The sequence below is a fragment of the Sorex araneus genome, chromosome X, assembly GCF_027595985.1.
Source record: "Sorex araneus isolate mSorAra2 chromosome X, mSorAra2.pri, whole genome shotgun sequence".
Taxonomy (NCBI): domain Eukaryota; kingdom Metazoa; phylum Chordata; class Mammalia; order Eulipotyphla; family Soricidae; genus Sorex; species Sorex araneus.
In genome coordinates, this window is record NC_073313.1 from 346,348,878 (window position 1) to 346,371,903 (window position 23,026).

At 38.6% G+C, this 23,026-nt stretch overlaps 1 protein-coding gene across 1 annotated transcript in view; it reads right to left on the bottom strand.

Moving 5' to 3' along the window:
- The window catches only part of ROCK2 (Rho associated coiled-coil containing protein kinase 2), a 105,417-nt gene that overhangs the window by 38,480 nt on the left and 43,911 nt on the right, over positions 1 to 23,026 (bottom strand). Inside the window, exons 5-7 of the mRNA XM_055119990.1 lie at positions 12,130 to 12,390; positions 3,044 to 3,188; positions 1,394 to 1,532 (exon numbers count right to left, since the gene is read on the bottom strand). Coding sequence (XP_054975965.1) covers positions 1,394 to 1,532; positions 3,044 to 3,188; positions 12,130 to 12,390 — 545 coding nt within the window. The remainder of the gene's footprint in view (positions 1 to 1,393; positions 1,533 to 3,043; positions 3,189 to 12,129; positions 12,391 to 23,026) is intronic.

Here is a 23,026-nt window from a genome sequence, read left to right on the forward strand (position 1 = left end):
AAGGCAAGGGTCCTACTGGTTGTACTATCTCTCCAAGCCCTTATATTAAATTTTTAAAAAATTATTCTGAATACACAAAAACATAACTACTGATTTTTTTAACCCTTTTGAGTCTTTCATGACAGTGGCAAAGAAATAATCATTGTGGCTATCTCGTTCAACATAAAAAAGAAAATATCAATATGGTATTAATATAAATGTTAACTTCAATACATCCCGTTGCTCATCGATTTGTTCGAGCAGGCACCAGTAACGTCTCTCATTGAGAGACTTATTGTTACTGTTTTTGGCATATCCAGTACACACGGGTATCTTGCCAGGCTCTGCCGTGTGGGCACGATACTCTCGGTAGCTTGCCGGGCTCTCCGAGAGGGGCGGAGGAATCAAACTCAGGCCAGCCATGTGAAAGGTGAATGCCCAACCGCTGTGCTATCGCTCCAGCCCAACTTCAATACACATAACTTATTATGTTATATTTAATACAATTAGCTTTTAATGACTTTTGGGGGTGGAGGGTTACCTTTTGATACTTAGGAGTTATTCCTGGCTCTGTGCTCAGGAATGTCCCCGGTGGTGCAGTGGGGATCAAACCCAGGTGAGTTGCACTCAAGGCAAGTAGTCTGAAACCTGTGAACTATAATATATGCTGTATCCTGTCTTACATTTTATAAACCAGCCATCTACATCAGCTTCAGCTAGCCATTAGATTAAATGTTACACAGAATTTATTTTTAGTTTATCAGATATACTGTTTAATTGTAAAACAAAAAAATTAAATTAGCAAACATAAACATGATTAACCTTTCTAGTGAAAAGTGAAAAATACCTTCCTTTGGCTCAAACAGAAAATTTAAATCGTAATATTGTTTCACGAGGGTGAGAGAAACAATTGATAATTGAGAAACAATTGAAAATACACCCAACTATATCTTCTCCCCCAAATTCTACATTTGAGATTTTATCCACAAAAAACAAGCAGAGATGAATGTGAGTAATCACTGCAGTACCGCTTCTCACTACCAGAAACAATGAGGCATTACTGAGGCGTGATAACATTTTAGAGCTTGACACAAACTGGACCACATAAAAACACTCTTTTATGTGTGGATCCTCTTAATAGAATAAAAAAAATCACAAATACTTATTTCATATGCATCATTATTTTACCAAATTCTTGGGTTTTAAGACATGGGGGTTAAAATTAGAGTTGATCACAATTAGAAAAAATGAGGAGGCTAACATAACCCCTGGCTTACCATTTAGAAATGGATGACCCAGAATTAAAAGCAACCTGGGCAGAGATTGACTTTTATGCTAATAAGAGTTAGATATACTTTCATTTCTACATGCTTAAAAGTTAAAGAAATCTGCAAAGAAATCTAATGTATATTACCTGTCTGTTAGGAAGGCACAGATGAGATTCTTGGCATGTTTAGAAATTTCTGCATCTTCAGGGAAAGATAGTGAGTTTTTATGATCCATAATTTTGCTGTAAGTTCCTACAAGCGAATCAGCATAAAATGGAGTATCTCCTAAAATTTCAAGAAAGAAGATACGTAATGTATTAAATAATGCATATTAAATTCTTTGCCCCTAATATTTAAACATGTTACATTTAGGTTTGTCACATACATGGAAGAATCTATGGGCCAGGAGTTTCAGTCAAAACATACAGGCACACACCAAGAATATACTTAAATTTTAACCGTATCAGTGAACCTTTATGAGGAAAGAAAATCAGTGATAACTACAAAATTTTGTTGGGTTCTTTTTACCATGAGGGGGGAAAAAACCAATTTATGAATGAGAAAAGAAAATCAATGGTAACTCCAAAATTTTGTTGAGTTCTTTTTACCATGAGGGGGGAAAAAACCAATTTATGAATGAGAAAAGAAAATCAATGGTAACTCCAAAATTTTGTTGAGTTCTTTTTTACCATGAAGGGGGAAAAAAAACCAATTTATGAATGAGGAGAGAAAATCAATGATAACTTCAAAATTTTGTTGGATTTTTTACCATGAGGGGGAAAAAATTTATGAAGAATTAAAGGAAAAGACTACTTAAAAATTGACTCAGGGGAAAAAAAGATGAAACAAAAGAATCAGATTGAGCTGGATCAATTAACTCTGATGAAGCTATTAGGCTTGAGATTATTCTGTAAGTATGTTAGTCACTAGCAATGAGACACCTTCAAGTTAAAAGAAATAATTCTATTAACAATTCTGTTCCCCAGTGACACTAACGTGCATTTTAAGTGCAGGTATGACTAGAGCTAACCATACTGGGCAGAGCATATAAAGCCATTTTTAATATGACAGACTGGACAATGCAGCCGTAAGACACCAGTCCTACAATTTTACACATGAATAGGCCAGCTCCAGTTGGATGAAACACAACTTGCCTAAGATGACATATAACTAGAATTGAAAATGGTCTCCCAATGTAGTACTCCTCTTAACGAATGGCTATCTTAAAGACAAAGTTAAACAAAGAAAGGAGATAGTAAAAAGCTGAAAGCACCATTTTGGCTTTGAAGGACTGAAAGATTAAATTCCAACAAGGGTTAGAGGCCCTGCCAGTATATCTCAATTATAAAGCACCTACACGAGTCAACACCAAAATCCAGAACAGGTATTCAGGTAGTTTGCTCGTTTGTTTGCAAAAGAAAGTCAGGGGAACATAGGGTTGAATTCAAGATTTTCTAGTGCCAGCTGGGGGGTGACTGGGAGCCCAGGATCAATTCTTAGAAATACTTGGCCTGGCTGTACCGAGTCCAACAGTTATATACTAATGTTATAGCTAGTAAGCACGAGATACTGGTGGGCCAGTGCTGGGAGGCACCAGGTCACACCCAGAACACTGGGGGACAGGGATGGTAGTGGTGGGTGGCAGTGTGGGGCATTAGTAACATGGTACCAAGGATCAACTCTGGGCCGAGGACATGCATACTTCCAAATTCTTAACTTAGAATTCAAAGTGTTACAAGATGGTTTCTTTCTTTCTTTCTTTTTAAAAAAAGAATCAAATTAAACGATTTACTTACCCACTAACATTTCAAAAAGGAAAACACCCACAGACCACCAATCACACTCCCGTCCATAGTAACCGTCACCTCCTTGTGATTTCAAAACCTCGGGAGATATATAATCAGGTGTTCCAACTGCCGTGTCACAATGCACCATGCCTGTCTGGGTAAATAGCAGAGATGAAGAAAACTAGGAGTGTATAAAATGTATTAAAAGATATAATCAAAAGTCCAACTTATTATTACATATATAGTTTCAACAAATTACTACCAGATTAACGTTATTATTGATCCCCTCTGAAAACAGAGGACTGTGAAATATGCATGAAATGCCTACATATGAGAGAGTAAAGAAAAGCCCAGTTTTAAAATCAACGCAAGAGGGGTCAGAGTGATAGTATAGCAGGTAAGATGCTTGCCTTGCACATGGCGATCCTGGGCTCAACTCCCAGCATCCCATATGATCACCTGAGCACTACCAGGAGTAATTCCTGAGTGCAGAGCCAGAAATAACCCCTAAGCATGGAACTTAAAAATTTATCTCTTTTAGGATAACTTATTATCATAAATTAGCATAAAAGGGTAAATGATGAACAGAATGAAAAAATAAGAAGGGATTATACATATCATTTTTTTTTCTTTTTGGGTCACACCCAGCTATGCTCAGGGGTTACTCCTGGTTTTGCACTCAGGAATTACTCCTGGCGGTGGTTGGGGGACCATATGGGATGCCGGGGATCGAACCCAGGTCGACCACGTGCAAGGCAAACGCCCTACCCGCTGTGCTATCGCTCCGGCCCCTATACATATCATTTTTAAAAAGCCCAATAAAACAAGAAGTTTGAATTTTACTCTGTAGGTCAAAGAAATCTACTGAGAATTTTTAACCTAAAACATGAATAGGTGTACGTTTTTTTAAAGTTCATTTTAATTGCACACATTAAATACATTTTTGCTAAATATACCCTGTTTTGTAACTGACAAAATATTATAAACCAAGAAATTCGCTAAAAATACAAAATGCCTCAGTAACACATCTTGAATTTGAGAAGTCATTAAAAATATGCTTCCTGTGAAGGCGGAAAAAAAAACATAAATGGAATTTTTAATTATCTGAAATATTAATTGCCTTAATTTGGCTGCTCCATAGGCAAGAGTTTCTTCAGTCCATTTTAGTAATTAAAAATGAGCACCTGGGGGCCAGAGTTAGTACAGAGGTTAAGGTGCTTTCTGCTTTTCTTGCACACAGCCTACTCAACTCCTGCCTGTATATATAAACCCAGAGCCCTGCCAGAAGTGATCCCAGAGTACAGAGCCAGGAGTAAGACCTGAGCACTGCCCCCAAACAAACAAAAAATGAGCATTTGCAACAGGAGCTAATTTTCTCAGGGAGGCATATCCCTTGCCCTTTTAAGATTCTTTGCAAGTATAATGTCCCATTTCTTGTGTTCTATCTAAAACAAACTGGCTCAGAAATAAATTTCTATTTACATTGTACAGTACCCACAAGAACACAAAGCTACCTATTACTCTATTTCTCTAACTACTGATTATGACTCATTAGGCCTCTGGTTACAAAGTTACATAGCTTTTAAATGTCTGTTCTCATTCCCCAAAACATGTTCTTCTAAATGTAAATTTTGCAGAAAAAAAGGGTTATCAAAAACACGAGTAATTTTGTAAAAAGCACACACACACACACACACACACACACACACACACACACACATATATTTTCTTTTTGGGTCACACCCAGCAACCCAGCAATGCACAGGGGTTACTCCTGGCTCTGCACTCAGGAATCACCCCTGAGTGATTCAGGGGACCATATGGGATGCTGGGAATCGAACTCGGGTCGGCCGCGTGCAAGGCAAACACCCTACCCGCTGTGCTACTGCTCCAGTCCCAGCACCTGTATTTTTAAAGTAATATCACTTAAAGAGTTAGTAACATTAATTTACCACTTACCTTTAAATTTAACTAATCACTAGACACAAAACAGAAAATGAGTAAAATCTTACGTATGTTCAGATAACCTAAAATAGTAATATAAAATGTGCCTGAAAACGTATAATGATTGCTCTGAAATGCAGTTATAGGTAAATAATTTTAAATAGTATTTTTTAACTATGATCAAGATTTATCTAGTTTTAGACTTGTGACTTTCACTCAACTTCAGATTTTATTCAGGAAAAAACAAATCAATACCTAGAAAACTAGCACTGCACTGTAGCACTGTCATTCCATTGTTCATCGATTTGCTCAAGCAGGCACCAGTAATGTCTCCATTGTGAGACTTCTTGTTACTGTTTTTGGCATATCAAATATGCCACGGGTAGCTTGCCAGGCTCTGCCATGCGGGCAGGATACTCTGGTAGCTTGCCGGGCTCTCCAAGAGGGATGGAAGAATCGAATCCACGTCAGCCAGGTGCAAGGTAAACGCCTTACCTGCTGTGCTATTGCTCCAGTCCAAGGTTAATTCTTTTGTATTTATTTTTGCTTTTGTGATTGGATTAAAAATCGATTTCCCCCAAGACTTGTGTCAAGGAGTTTACTTCCTATGTTTTCTTCTAGGAATTTAATGACTTCAGGTCTTATAATTTAATCTGTTCACTAATTGGGGTGTGTGTTAATTATGTCACCCTTGGCAGTGCTTAGGGGTTTGCTCTCAGTGCTGTGCTCAGAGTCACTCCCAGTGGTGCACAGGAAACTGTGCATTGCCCTGGATCAAACAGGGTTGCAAGGCAACAACTGCCTTAACCCCTACACACTCTCTCCTGCCCGCCCCCCGCTTTTTTTTTGCTCACACCCGGCGATGCTCAGGGGCTTCTCCTGACTGCACTCAGGAAGTACTCCTGGCGATGCCCGGTGGACCATATGGGATGCTGGGAATCGAACCCGGGTCGGCCACATGCAAGGCAAACGCCCTACCCACTGTACTATCGCTCCAGCCCCTCCATTCATTTTGTATTCATTTCCACCTTGAAGATTTTAGATGTTTTTCTGGGGTAAATTTAGTAAATTTCTTCTTCTTTTTTTTTTTTTTTTTGCTTTTTGGGTCACACCCCGCAATGCACAGGGTCACTCCTGGCTCATGCACTCAGGAATCACCCCTGGCAGTGCTCAGGGGACCATATGAGATGCTGGGATTTGAACCCGGGTCAGCCGCGTGCAAGGCAAAAGCCCCACCCGCTGTGCCATCACTCCAGCCCCAAATTTAGTAAATTTTGTCCACGAAGAAATAATCTAGTTCATTCAGGCATTCACATGGATTTGCATAAAGCTGAGCAGAGTCATATCTGACAATTCCTTTAACTTCCTGTTTCTGCCAATAGATGTCATTTCCTAGGTATCACTTCTTACTTTATGCATCCGCACTTGCTCCCATATGCTCTTGATTAGTTCTACAAGTAGTTCAGCCAATTTCCCCTCCTAAAATCTAGCTTGGAAAGTTACTTCAATGGCTTTGTTTTCTAACTCATTAATTTTTCACTTTTATCTATTTCTTCCTTCTGCTTTCCCACTGCTGGAATCTGTTTAATTCTGATACAGCTCCTTGACTTGGATGGCTAATTCATGCATTCCCAGTCTTCTGAGTAAATACTGAAGGTCATGGTTATTCTGTTGAATGTGGCTTTAACTAGATCACATGCATTTTTGATAGTGTTATCATTAATCACTATTTTCCAGAAAATCTGTCATTTCAGCTTTTAGTTTCCTCTCTGCTGCTTTTGACTTGGTTTTGTGTAATTGTGCATCTGTCCTTTGACTTTCTAAATTTACTATTAATGTTTACCCTAATTTCTACCTGCACTGCTATCAGAGAATAATGTCTATTTTAGACTTCAGGGGATGTATCGAGCTATCTTTGTTCCCTAATAGAGGTCAATATTTGTGAATGTTTCATGGGCCTAGAAAACTAGGAACACTAAAATACCAATGACAACTTAATAAGATACAATTGTGATTCTAACAAATTATTTTAGATTCTATAGGTTGCATTTTATTTTTACTTTGATTCATAGCATAATTTCTCTAGACGTTACTGATGCCCGCTCGAGCAAGATGGATGAACAATAGGATGACAGTGCTACAGTGCACAGCATAATGGTATTTTATATGAATATAAAAATTATTCTACCATTTCTGTCCACATTATATGTCTAGAATAACATGTAGCATTATACATATTATATAATATGTATACTATGTAACAGGAAAATTATACAGATACATGTTTATTTTATATAGGCATGAATATAAGTTTACATTATACATATGCTTTGTGGGACACACTGGAACAGCTTTTAAAAACAGAAAAATCTTTTTTTCACATTCTTTGTTTTTGTTTTTGGGCCATACATATTGATGCTCAAAGGTTACTACTGGCTCTGCACTCAGAAATTACTCTTGGTACATCATATGGGATGCCAGGGAAAGAACCCAGGTTGGTCGTGTGCAAGGCAAGTGTCCTACCCTCTATACTATCACTCCAGTCAGTAAAGAAAAATCATTTTTAACACAAAAACTGTATAAAACCAAGCCACAGACCAGACTTGGCTCTATGTACTACAGATTCCTTCTACATGTATATAGATTATTGAGAATAAAAATGGACACTTCTAAAAGCTTTTAAGTAGTAACAAGGTCAGAGGCAAACAAAGCAATAAACTTTGTAGCACTGTTTTCCATATTAACAGTGGATACAGCTAATTTATAAATTAGGTAATTTATACTACAGTTTTTAATAAAAATTTATCTGTTCTTTAACATTACACAATTCTCATTAATTAAAGAATGAAGATTTGGATAAAAGAATTTTTAAAGTTTGGCTGTTGACTTATGAGAAAGGCAGAAGGCTGGAGCAGTGGTACAGAGGGTAGGGTATTTGCCACGCACACAGCTGACATACGTGCAATCCCCAGCATCCCATGTAGTTTCCAAGTATCACCAGGAGTGATCCCTGAACACAGAGCCAGGAGTAAGACATGAGTATCCCTGGGTGTGGACTGACCACCAGCCCAAAAGAGAAAACAAAAAACAAAACCAAAAAAAAAAAAGGGAGATTTTTGTTAAAAGATACAAATGCAAATAAACTGGAAGATGACACAAAAGATAACTGTTGAATCACTTGTTTATAAGGAATCCCTAGATATCAAAAAGATGTCAATTTTTTTTTTTGAGAGCAGAACTCCAACTTATCCTTTAAATAAAAAGGGCTTAGCAAAAGACACACTGAGGGGAGACATGTGGCTCTGACCCAGGAGACAAGGTAGGGAGGAGGCAGGCCCTGCTGGGGGAGGAGGCGGCCAGGGCAGGGCCCGTGGTGGGACAGAGCAAGGAGCAAGAGCCAAGAGGATCTATCATCTCTGCACCACTGTCCACAGGTCTGGGGTCTGGGGTGCGGGGACAGCAGCAAGGGTGTCCTTGTGAATGCTGCTGCACGGCATGAGCTCTGTTCCCTGGATCCCAGCAGGTGCCCACCATGGAACACAGGTGAGGAACGCAGGAGGGAAAGAGCGACAGGAGGGGAAGACCAGGGAGAAGCAGGTGCTGCATGTGGAGTTCTGAGTGGGTTTTGGGTGGGGGTTCCGCTCCGCCTAGGCCAGTGACTAGGGCCTGGGCATGAATGATGCCTCTCCTCAGGCGCTCCAGGGCACTCTCGCTGCTGGCATAGGTTAGCCGGATCTCTTTGCCCATTTCCTCCATGACCCTGACAGGTCCTTGTAGTACTCTGGAAGCCCTGGGCACCCAGCGGCTTTACTGCCAGCACACAGTCCATGGAGGGTGGCCCAAAGTCCTTAAACAATGGCCTGAAAGGGGCCACAGCTCCGGGCACCTTGCCCAACAGCAATGGAACACTTTCAGCCAAAGGGACGTGGGTACCAAGTCCAGGGATGCTGGAGCTAGGGTCGATGGGTTTGTAGCCCATCCCCAACTCCTGGGTGCTGCAGATGCCAGCTGGCTACTCTTCAGAGGCTGAATGCCTGGCGGTTTGGCCACAATGATTCAGTAAGTCAGTTTTTAAAAAGATCAAAAGATACGCAAAACTGGCAATTTATACAAAGAGGTAAGACTGACAAGTATATGAAGAAACACTGACATCACTAGGTACAGATAAACACAATTTAAAAAGTACTACTTTAGGGCTGGAGTGACAGTACAGAAGGTAGGGCATTTGCCTTGCATGCGGCCGACCTGGGTTCAATCCCCCAGAATCCCACATGGTCCCCCATCACTGCCAGGAGTAATTTCTGAGTGCAGAGCCAGGAATAACCTCTCTGAGCATTGCCGGGTGTGACCCAAAACATACACACACACAAAAATAGTACTACTTTATACCAACAGATTTGGTAGCACTTAGAGAGTTAATAATGAGAAGAGCAATTAAGAGTATGCAAAGACAGGATTTCTCATTCACTACTAACAAGAGACCCTAACATTTACAGCAATTCTGAAGATCAGGAAATATTTCATGTATCCTGTACTATAGTAATCTCACTTTTAGGTCTGTATTTAGAAATACCCTTGTCAGGATACACATGAACAGCATTATGAATCTGTTCAACATAGCACCACTGAAAACAAGGAGTTGAATGTGACACAGGAGGGCTAGGGCATTAGTACAGTACATAGGGCATTTGCCTTGCACGCAGCTGACCTGGGTGTTCGTTCCCCAGCCACGCTAGGAGTGATCACTAAGCACAGGCTAGGAGTAAGTCCTGAAGACCACCACGAGTGGCCTCAAAAAATAAAATTTAAAATGTGATCTAGGAATACAAAAAGTTAACTTAATATAGATACAATGGAGTGCTAAGAAGAAATTAGATAGTGCACACATATTTGAATTAGATATTAAACAATGCTAAATGAAAGAAGAAAATATAATCTATGTATTATATTGCTATACATACACTAAGAGTCTACAAGAGTAAATTTATTACAGTGGCTGCCTACTTGAGAAAGAGTAAAACTAGAAGCAAGAAACATAATTTTTAAAAGATGGGGGTCCTTATACAGAATACTAATGATACTAAGTTGTATCGAGAGTATAATTAGCTAACAATAGGCACTTGAGTTTAAAAAAAAAAGGATAGAAGGTACTCTTTCCTCTTTTTGTTTTGTTTTGGAGCCACACCGTTGTGCTCAGGGCTTACTTCTGGCTCTGTACCTCAGGGATCACTCCTGCTGTACTCAATGGACCATTTGGGATACCAGGGATCCAACCTGGGTTGGCTACGTGCAAGGCAAGCACACTACCCACTGTACTATTACTACTGGCCCCTGACGCTGTTCTTTACATTGTAAAGAGATCATCTTAAATGTTTCGATAGCTAATTTAATGTTTACTTACACTTCTAAACTTATTCGGAAATAGCAAGTTCCCCATACTCTACATCTTCTCCCTCCCCTCTTCCCTCCCCCCACCCCCCCACTCTGGATTTTGGCCACACCTAGTGATGCTCAGGGGTTACTCCTGGCTCTGCACTCATGAATCACTTCTGACGGTGTTAAGGAGACTATATAGGATGCTGGGGAGATCAAATCCAGGTTGGCTGCATGCAAGGCAAGTGGCCCAACCACTGTACTGGCTCTCTGGAGCCTCAGCTTTCTTTTCTCAACTCATCTTTATCTACCCTAAAATTCTGAGTGTGATTACTGTTTCTGCATACACCCAAAGGTTTCTGGCTTAACTGAAAATCAGAATACACTCTAGGGAGAGTTATGTAACACATTACTAATTAAATATAATTAATTTTAAAAGAATTACTATGCTATCAAAAAGTTATTTTACATTTCATTTTCATTAAAGATCATTTTGCCAATTCCATACTGTATTATGATAAACACCACAAGAGGGAGCTTTGAGTACAATATTCCACCTACTAAGCATTGATTGATATATGCAGCAGAACACAGGAACAGACTCAATGAGGAAGATAAAGTAAGAAGATGTTAAGTTTTGGTGGGTAGATAGGACATACAATCTAGATAATGGTTTATAAAGCATATAAGGACATTATTATATTGATAGTAGTAAGAGAATTATCAGGGAGAATTTTTTAGGTTAGGTTAAATCTCAGCTGAGCTTGGAAAAATATGGATCACTAAAGAAGACAGAAGAATAAAATAGTACCACATGTGCATCTACGAGAGAGAAAAAGAAAAAAAGAAAAAAATCAACCTAATAAAAAATAAATGTCTTGACAACTAAGAGAAACATAGCTATATTGGGGCTGGAGCAATAGCACAGAGGGTAGGGCGTTTGCCTTACACGAGGCCGACCCGAGTTCGATTCCCAGCATCCCATATGGTCCCCTGAGCACCGCCAGGAGTAATTCCTGAGTGCATGAGCCAGAAGTAACCCCTGTGCATCGCCGGGTGTGACCCAAAAAGAAAAAAAAAAGAGAGAGAGAAACATAGCTATAAGCAGAGTGAAGGGTTAGATAAACTATACAAAAGGTAGTATTTCATTTGCTGTTAATATATATTAACATATAGAAAAGCTATGTACCTAAATCTAAATCTACCTGTTGATAGAATACAAATGATATAAAACATACTATATTTTAAAGCCAAGATATAAATTCTATAACAAAAACTACTGTAATAAGTTAGGTTAATTCTATAGAATCTATTTGTCATAATATGAAATGTTGAACAGTTAAATAAAACACCATAATAAATGATGCCCCCAATTTTATTCTATGTGGTTAATGCACACAGAGTTGGTGAAAAAGAGGCAAACTTCTTATTTTTTTTATATGGGGAGGGGAGGCAAGAACATGAGGTTCCTTAATTTCTTGTGCTGTACTTCTTTACCCAGTATACATGAACTAGTACTGATTGGTAACAAAGGTCTGTCAACATTCAACGGGAAAGTAAGTTACTTGAGAAGTTTTTTCTCTTGGAATCACTAACCAACTAATGAAGCATTCTACACATTGATGAACATTAGTAAAGAAATGTTCTGGCTGGACATTTTACTTTGAGTCATCCACAATTAGCCAAAATGAATTTATCTTTGTTTAAAACCATGAAGTTCTGATTTAAAGTTAGTTTCTAAAATAACTCATAGTTTTTTTACTTGCTAATATACTTACCTCATCCATCTTCATACATGTGCCAAAATCTGCTAGCTTCAGATGCCCGTGTCTATCCAAGAGCATGTTGTCAGGCTTTACATCTCGGTGGATTAAGCCCATGGAGTGTATAGCATCCAGAGCAAGAACAACTTCAGCAGTATAAAATTTGGCCCATTTTTCAGGCACATCATAGTTACTCATTAGGTTTACAAGGTCTCCACCAGGCATGTATTCCATTACCATGTATAGATATTTATCATCTTGAAAGGCACAAAAGAGCTACAAAATAAATTTTTTCAAAGTTTAATAAAACTGAAACCATTAATCGAATAAAATTCAAAAGCTATTATTACTATTATCAAAGACAAATGACCTTACTACCCAAACAACTTATTACTTCATATTGGACATCTTCAAGAGAAAAAAAAACAATTATAGAAAAACCAAACATAGGTATATACATGCTTAACTATCAAAAAATACATGAATAAATCATTTCACTCTTGGAGGACACTGCAGCAATCTAAAGAGAAGTATTTTTTTAAAAAAGAAATAATACTAAGAAGGAACACAACGAATGACAGAAAGTTTTAATTTGGAAAGATTTTCTGAGAAAACAAATTATTGCATATAACTCACGCTGAAAAAGAGTAAAGTAGGTAGGAACTGTTGGGAGGAACCCCAAAGATAACAGATTCAACGGACATAAGCCCCATATGCCTAGAAAGAACAACCGACAGTCCTACTGGAATTTGGGCAAGTAGTCAAGTGGGGCTGTTTGCCTTGCATGCGGCCGACGCAGGTTCAATTCCTCCATCCCTCTCAGAGAGCAGGGCAAGCTACCGAGAGTATCCTGCCGGCACGGCAGAGCCTGGCAAGCTACCCGTGGTGTACTCAAGATGCCAAAAACAGTAACAAGTCTCACAATGGAGACGTTACTGGTGCTCGCTTGAGCAAATTGATGAGCACAGGGATGACAGTGACAATGACAGTGATAGTGACAGTCAAGTGGGGGAGTTTGGGTCACACCCAGCAGAGCTCAAGGATCACTCCCAGCAGAACCAGGGATGGAACCCTGTTGGAACACTAGGCAAGTGCTTTCTATCCATACCCTTTCTCTGACCCTAACAAAATTTGAAACAGGGCTTTCTCCTCTCCTCCCCTGCTCATAACAAGCAAGTGGAAGTGTTACATGTATTAGAGTAAGTGATACTGACCCCATGCAGAGCTGGAGAAAAAATCATCTCAATTCTCATATGTCCCACCCAACAAATGTTCCTCTGTACTAAAAGTCAATGCAAATAGCAACGGTTTCTATAAGAACAAGTAGGGGCAAATAGAACAAGCCTACCAACACTTGAGGGAAACTAACACAAGAAACAGAAAAATAAGGACAAACTAAGAACAGGCTAAACGGATAGCTCAGCAGACTGAGGACAGGCTCTGCAGGCGAGAGGCCTGAGTTTGACCACTGAGCAATAAACCAAGAGGGGTCCCTGAGCACCACAGGACAGGGTCTCAAAAAGAAAAAAACATTAAACATGAAGAATCAATATTCTCAATAGAATAACAAGTAACGTCAAATAATAATTTCATATAAAAAAAGGAACCTGAGTTTTAGAACTATATGACTAGTGAGAAAGCAAATTACAGAGCTAGAAATTTGGCAAAGGAACTTTTTCCAAAAAGATCTAGAAATTTTAAAAAAAACCCTGACTGGGGCTGGAGCGATAGCACAGAGGGTAGGGTGTTTGTCTTGCACACGGCTGACCCGGGTTCGATTCCCAGCATCCCATATGGTCCCCCAGCACCACCAGGAATAATTCCTGAGTGCAGAGCCAGGAGAAACCCCTGTGCACTGTTGCGTGTGACCCAAAAAGAAAAAAAAAAACCTCACTTAGAAGGCCCCCTTCCCCCTACTTCTGAGACTAAAAGAATATCCAAGTGCTAAAGAAACTATAAAATGTGCTGAACTTACAAAAATCTAATGGCAAAGTTCTCAAAGTTTTTGAAAAGGTATCATGTACAAAAACATAAAATAAGTAATACTAGCAGCAAATCTCTCCGACAATATAAATGTCAAAGACAACAGAATTATGTCTTCAAAATTTTGAGGAAAGTAACCTCGATACTGAAAAATGTCAGAAAATAAGTGAGAAGGCAAGAAACTATGTATAGTTATAGAAATGCAGAAACCACAGCTTGCTCCTCAAGCTTGCTCTTCTTGAACAAGCACTGCTTGTTTCTTCCTCACACAAGTCTAGATTCTCTCTCGAACACACACACTTCTCCACTTCTCCCTCTCTCTCCCCTCACATCTTCCTAAATAAATTTCAAAAATGTCCTTACTTCACAAAGAGGGAAGAAAAAGGGAGGGGAGGAGAGGGAAGGGGAGAAGAAAGAGGGAGGGAATGAATTCACAAACCACATCTCAAAGAATTATTCAAGGATATAATTTGCCAAAATAGAAACAAACTGAAGAGGAGTATGTGATACCTAAGAAAAAGAAGCAAATGAAAGACTCAAGACTCGAGAGACTTATTAATTACTAATACAAAATCAATGCACACTTAAACTAGTCTGTTATAATGCAAAGTTATTTTAATTACTTTGTTAAATATGGCAATTCTCCCTAAATTAGATTCAAAGCAAGTCTAAACCCCTCCTGCACCCACCACTGAAACCAACAAAATGATTCTAAAATAAATACGGAAGTGCAAGGATTCTAGAATAACAGTAACGAAATAGAACTTAACACTTACGCCCTAATATAATCTAAATGAAAAGCTTGTATGCAAATGCCCATAGTAGCACTACTCATTGTTACAACTCAAACTATTTTAAACAATTCAAATGTCTGTTATCTAATGAATAAACAAAAAGTGGTGTATATCCCTATATGACTTCCACCTGACTGGCTATTTCCAATGCAATTCTCATACTAAATTTCAGAGTTATAATTAAACGCCACAAGTTCAATCTTCCACAATAATGGTCTCCAGGTCCAAAGCAGTAAAACAGCAGGTACGGTGCTTCCCTTGAGCACCGCCTTACTGGGGTCTATCCTTGGCACCCCAGATGGTACCCGAGCTCACCAGTAGTAGTCCCTGAGGGCAGAACCAAGAGTAACGTTTAACACCAACGGGTGTGACCCAAAAAACAAACCAAACCAAACAAACAGAAAGAATAGTCTCTTTCCAGTCTTCGACCATACTCAGGGTGTGACCAGCCCACCTGCATTCTGACAGATCACAAACAAGAAACCTAAGACCAATTTAGGTTTGAAAAATTACTAGAATGACTCACAGAACTCAGTCATACTCTGAAAACTTGTGCAGAACTCAGGTTTGTAGATTTATATTAAAGGATGCATGGTCTGGGAGGGAGCACAGAGCTTTCCTTCCTTTTCATGGAACAGGGTGAATCTCCCACCTAACAAAGTCATGTGTTCATCAACCAGGAAACTCCACCACGAGCCAGCGTTTCGTTTTATCAGGGCCTCATCCTACATGAGGCACATAAAGCACAGCTAAATCAATCACTAGGCCTATGATTAAACTCAATCTCTAGCTCCCTTTCCCTCCTGGAAGGTTGTACAGATAAAAGTTCCAGTCCTCTAAATTATGTGTGTATTCTGTCTGGACACCAGTCTTCCTTCATCCACATAATGCCAAAGAAGTTGCCTCAGTAGCACATCAAAGACATTCCTATCACTTAAAAAATTCAAGAGCTTTTTATGTTACATGCTAGGTATTGGTGGAAATCGATGTTATTATATAATTTTCTACTGTTTAGTACTATTAAGAAATAAACTACAATATGAGACAATGCACATGAACTTCAACAACAGAAGATTAAGGTCTGAAAGAGACCAGAGATCCAAAGACAACATGTAGCATTGGAGGGGAAAAAGTGATAAAGACAGAAAGGAAGAACACTAGAATGAATCCTGGGAGTCAGACTGTGAAGTATCAGAGTAGATCAAAAGCAGAAGTTAAGTATCTTCACTTGCTGTATCACACAGCACACCAATGGTTGAGCAGGGTACAGTTTTACAAAATTTAAACAAACTCATCAGAGAGTAAGCTTTATCTAACAAAAGGAGTCACCCTCAAATAACTATTATCATATACTGAATAACTTTGGAAATTAACTTTGGCGACAGACTTGATAATCTTTCTCAATACAACCTAACATTTAGGGCATAGTAGTGTATATATGCAAAATTTGTATCGTGATATAACAATCGAAATAAAAGTCTCCAATACAGCCCCACATTTTCAACAGCATTTAAGAAAATAGCTATACTGCAAAATCTATTTAGACTTTGCAACAGAGGAGCTTCAAACTGAAGTTATTAACAAAGTAGAAAGATTGCTAAATGGTAAATACCAAAAGAAGACATTGACAAGTTTCTAAAATATCTCACAGGTAATAAATATGCTTAATTAAAACTATATACTTAATAAATATGCTTAACATCAAGTTACAGACTACACAGTAGTTTGTACCCTTATAAATGGTGAAACTGGCCTTTCATCTTTTTTTCCTCAAAAGCCCTTAACCCCACACACATTCCATAGCCACCCTCACGTAAATACATCAACCCAGTCTCAGACTCACAACTACTCTCAGAAGAGATGCAAACCAAGCCACTAGAATTCACGGCTACACTGGTCTTCTGGCCGAAAACTCTGGGATGCCCTGGGGCTGGGGCTGGGCTGAGTCCTCGCCCCACTGAAGCCCCAGCATTTACATCCACACCCCAGTCACAGCCAAGCCAACAGCCCAACTTCACTGCTTCATGAGGAACCTCTGTAGAGGTATCAAGGTGATGAAAATTCTCGGTACATCAGTTTAACACAGAAGGATCAAGTAGCAACAAACAGCTTAGCTAACCCTCAGACAACAACCCCATTGTGAGATACAACCATTTTCACTATTTTTTTTACTGAAGTATGTTTTGATAATTCTATTACCCATTTACTTGTAACAGCAATACAAAATAAATTATCTTGTGCCTGCTAAAAGGGCAGGTTTTGAGGTGGGTGGGAAATGGGAGAACGGTGAAGGGAAGTTCACACTGGTGGTGGGATTGGTGTGGGAACACAAAATGCCTGAAATGCTATTACAAACAGCTTTGTAAATCAGTGTTTAAATAAAGTATAAAAAAACCCCAAAATAATGAAAAAAATGTCATGAAACTTCAACAGAAGATGATTTATGCTTAACAACATAAACTAGTAATCTTCAAAGTTGTAAAGATAACTCAAAGGCAGGGGCTGGAGAGATCGTGTAGTGGGGTAAGGCACTTGCCTTACACACGCCCAACTGGCTTTGATCTCTGGTATCCCGTATGGTCCCACAAGCACGGCCAGGAGTGATTATTGAGTGGAGAGCTAGGAGTGACCCCAAAACTAAAATTAATTAATAATAACACCAAAAAATAATGATGTGAAAAACTGCCCAAGCAAGAAGAGCCTAAGATGTGATAATTTAACGTAATATGCCTTTATTTCTTTAGAAAGAAATCCTGGAACAATAAAGGGATGTTAGATAAAAGCTAAGAAAATAGCTGTAGATTATAGACTTTAGTTTATACCAAAGCACCAATATTGGTAATTTATGGTAACAAATGTAACTTATTAGAGTAAGATGTTATTAATAAGAGAAACTATAAAAAAGCATATGAAAGCTATTTTTCTAAATTTCTTTTAGAAGCAGACTATCATCAAAAAATAAACATGTTATATGATATGTAGTATTTGGCAGTGCCTATGTGAAAAAGTAATTACCTAAGAAATGAGTTTTAAAATATTACTGCATATTAGCATTAACAGAACATTTGCAATCAATTTAGGCAGGAAACATTATGAAGCCCAATTAAGCATATACTACTAACATATTATCTCTCCCTGAAAATAATTTTATTCTCTTTTTACAGACTTTTTTTTCTTTTTGGGTCACTCCTGGCTCTGCACTCAGGAATTACCCCTCTCGGTGCTCAGGGGGATCATATGGGATGCTGGGAATCGAACCTAGGTCGGCCACATGCAAGGCAAACGCCCTACCCACTGTGCTATCTCTCCAGCCCCTACAGACGTATTTTTTTTTTCTTTTTGGGTCACACCCAGCGATGCTCAGGGGTTACTCCTGGCTTTGCACTCAGGAATTACTCCTGGCGGTGCTTGGGGGACCATATGGGATGCCGGGGATCGAACCCGGGTCAGCCGCGTGCAAGGCAAACGCCCTACCCGCTGTGCTATCGCTCCGGCCCCTACAGACGTATTTTTTTAAAAAACATTGAAATATTTTCAATTTCATCAAAATGTATATAGACTTCTTTTCCTTACTATCTAAGTACTATATACTATTATTTGATTTTCAACTCAGAATACAGCTCAAGTCCATGCTTTGCATGCAAAAGCCAAGATTCAATTCCTGGTACTGGCATGGTCCCCTCAGTATCTGAGCCAGGAGTGCTTCCAAGCAATGTCAACTGTGATCCAAAGACGTGTGTGTGTGTGTGTGTGTGTGTGTGTGTGTGAGAGAGAGAGAGAGAGAGTGTGAGTGCACGCCTATAAATCCTTATTATTACTGAATAATAGTCTGTTGTATGGCTATCACCACACTATTCACTTATTATATTTGATAGCCACTTGGGTTATTTTTATTTTTAGGTTTCCCTTTTCCCCTTACTTTAGGCACCATATATCTGACTTTATGACAAATATATGAAGCCTGCCTCAGGTGCTGAGGGAGGAGGCTGTTGGAATAGAGAAGAAACCACCATGGCAATGACAGTTGCAAATGATCACTCTGGATAAGAACTGGGTGCTAAATGTAGGTAAAGGAACAAACATGATAACCTCTCAGTATCTGTGTTGCAAACCATAATGCCCAAAAGGGAAGGAAGGGGGGGGGGCGAAGAGAGAGAAAAGGAATGTGTCTGCTGCTAGTGCGGCCTCTCGACCTCATATGGCTTCATTCTCAGCAATGGAAAACAAATTATCAAATGCTTCCTTTTCAGCAGGTCGACTTTAGGGGGGAGAAACTCCAAATCAATAATAGTGAGTTTTTTGTTGAAATATTGAATGTAATCAAAGTAAAGTAAAAGTAAAGTGAAATTTACCAGTTACACAGGCGGAGTGGGGGGCTGGGGAGATGGGGGGTGGGGGGGAGGTATACTGTGATTCTTGGTGGTGGAACATGTGCACTGGTGAAGGGATGGGTGTTTGAGCATTGTATAACTGAGACTTAAACCTGAAAGCTTTGTAACTTTCCACATGGTGATTCTATTAAAGAATTATATATATATGGAATGTGCCTGTGGGGGATGTAGCAGGAGGGAAACTGGGGTCACTGGTGGTGGGAAATGCACACTGGTGGAGGGATGAGCGTTGGAACATGGTATGACTGAGACCAGATCAACAACAGCTTTGTAACTATGTATCTCAAGGTGACTCAATTAAAAAATAAGTAACTAAATATTTACTTTTTGATGTCTTTTTTTTTTTTTGCTTTTTTTGGGTCACACCCGGCGATGCACAGGGGTTACTCCTGGCTCTGCACTCAGGAGTCACTCCTGGCACTGCTCAGGGGACCATATGGGATGCTGGGAATCAAACCCGGGTCGGCCACATGCAAGGCAAACGCCCTACCCACTGTGCTATCACTCCAGCCCCAACTTTTTGATGTCTTATTTAAAAGCTGCCAATTACCCGTATGACTGAAATAAAATTGGTCATGTGCGGTAACTGTTGAAGTTGAATACAACATGTAGATTCAAGATACTTTCTACTTTGGAAATACTACAAATTTTATCACAAAAAATTTTAAAACTATCATAAAGATAGTAATATTTTTCCTGAAAGATCTGTAAATAAGCTCAATCAAGGTCCATAAAACATTTTTTATTTTATATGAACTATACCCTAACAAGTAGTCAAATCCCACTAATGCAAATAGATAGAAAATTAGTTTAAATATTAGCAAACCAAATTCAGTATGCTTTTCTTGTATTTGCCAGTTTTCAAAGTAAGAGATTAGTTTCCTTTTATCCTCTAAAAGTAACCATTTTGGCAGAGGGAGTACCTGTTTGAATTTAAAATCTATTTGATGTGAATTAACTCTTTGAACAGCTTATTAAGGTTCAAATTATCTGTACCGAGTACAAATGTTTTTCCCTTTGAGTCAGGAATAATGTTAATATATTTAGCCAGAAAGCTTCAGCAAACATCAAATTTAATATATAACGACACAAGTCCACTGAAATTTACACACAAAAGGTAAGTTGAAAAATGTTTACTATTCACTCTACAATGAAAGCTGACACCTTGGAGGGGGAGGGGCACATTTTAAAATATCCACATAACTTTAGAAATAGTTTTCTTATTAATAAGTTTCTTCTGAACTTATCTGTGATTAAAAAAAAGTAATTCATCTTTAGTAAAGAGCAGGCTCTACACGGTGATAAACTATTAGTTAAAAATTATATTCCAAATATCCGGAGAACAACAGTAATTAAAAAAAACCTCAAAACCCCAAAGTAATGCAAATCAAATTTATGACTGTGTTTCACGTTTTTCTGGTCTGCTTTGTCTCTTTTCTCATGCCCCTCCTATATGTGCACAGTACTACTACTTAGAATGTTCCCTTAATGGAAGCTTTTATATATTCATGAATCCAGGGAAGAAACATAAGATCTGATGAACAACAGAATAAAAATAGGCATGCGCCTCCTGACAGACAAGACATTACCATAAAGCTGTCCCACCACACTGCCCCCACCAAATCACACCTGAATCTAAGCTTCTGTATCTAACTGCCATCTTACAAAACACAAATGAGAGAGGAACATATTAAACTATACCATAAAGATAAAATTAAGCAAATTCCAGGCTTTTTCAGCAAGTAAGCTAACGGCCACAAATTAAAAAGTTGAGCGACTAGAATGAGAAACATAAGACATTTAAACTTAAAATTTTTTAAATTAAAAGTGAACTGAATTTTTGGGAATACACCTATTAAGATATACACCTATTTAGGTGATGAAACAACACCAGAAAAAAAAAAAGGCAAAGGACAATCAGATATAAAAAGGCTTTAAAAAAAGAAAAAGAGGAAGGTCTTGAGTTTGCTCTTCAATGCTGCAAGAAAAAATTTCTATACAATCAAATCAGTAAGTGTGAAACATGCCAATATTCACCTATTGAATTTAAACTGAGAATATATCTCTAAGAAATGCAGATAGCAATGATTTATACTGCACCATAATAAGAAAAATAAAGAGCTTTCCAATAAAAATATAAATAGTACGTCAGATTGGGGACTTAATATAATTAAATACTAAAGTAATTAAAAAATAAGGACTGCAATTTAAAAATAAGTAATTTAAAATTAAATCCCAGTTTGAGTAATCTACGAAAATTGATGACCTATCAATCTGATCCATTAATCTTACGGCAAAATATATTCTTTACAAAAATGCATTAATATATATGTCAACATATACACCATATTTAAAATTCAGAGCAGCACCATTAATAACAGCAAAAAAGTGGAAACAATAATGGAATACTGCTTGATTATAAGAAACTAAACTATGCAATTTGCTGCTACATGGATGGGTCTGGAAAGTACCATGCTGAGTGAAATTAGTCAAAAGCAGAGGTACAGAATGACAGCCCTTGTGTGGCATATAACACTAATGGCTAAAGGCAAAGAAACCTGAGAACTTGTCTACAGAACTGAGCTTAGCCAGGTCAGGTAAAGGTAGGAAAGTGGGGGTACAGTCTGGTGGAGAGCATGGTATTGGAATACCGTAAGCAGGAAACCCTACCATTTAAAGTATTGTAAATTATGGTGCCTAAAGTAAGGGGAAAAGGGAAACCTAAAAATAAAAATAACCCAAGTGGCTGTCAAATATAGTAAGTGAATAGTGTGGTGATAGCCATACAACAGACTATTACTCAGTAATAATAAGGAATATCGTGCTGGTGCATGCTATCACATGAACGTTGAAAAACACTATGCTTAGTGAAAGAAGATGCCACCAAAATATGCACTGTATAATCTCATTACATAAAATTTCTAATATAAGCAAATACAGACAACAAAAGCAGATTAGGGATTGTTACGATTTGAAGACAGAAGATTATAGAAAAACTGCTAAGTTCAGGGCATTTTTGAGCTGATAAGAGCTACTATAAAAGAATGCAGAAGTGGCTATACAACTCTATAAATACATTAAAAACAGTATTTTTTTTTAATTCTAAGTTCACTATTTTGACAAATTTTCTCAAGGACCTGGGAGAACAGCACAGAGGCTTAGAGCACCAGCTTTGAAAGCATATGGTTGTGAGTTCAAATCCCGATGTTCCACATACAAAAGCACTTTTCTGGCGTCTCTGCTGTCTACCATCCCAGCCATGAAACCAAAACCAACAGTAGAGGCAAATGTATGTAAACACCACAAAAGTGATAAACACATGAGCACCACAACAACCCCCACTGGGTACCACCAACCATAACTTGTGTGTTTCAACTGAGAGTGCAACTCAGGACAAAGCATCCTACAAGCACCACAAATAAAGTGCTAACCTCAGTGGTCAGGGTAGGCATTAACATGAGACCTCAACAAGCACAACAGCTAAAGATGTGGGAGGCTGGGGTGATAGTACAGTGGGAAAGGCACGTGCCTGGCACACAGCCAACCACTGAGTGAAGAGCCAGGATTAAGCCCTGAGCAAGACCAAGTGTGGCCCCCAAACAAACAAACAAACAAACAAAAAAAACAGAAATGCATAAGCACTACTGCCGAGTGTGGATGCAAATCCTCCACCACCACCTCCTCCCACCACACATCAATAAAGGGAAAAGAAAGAATTTTATTTTTTTTTTTTTGTTTTTGTTT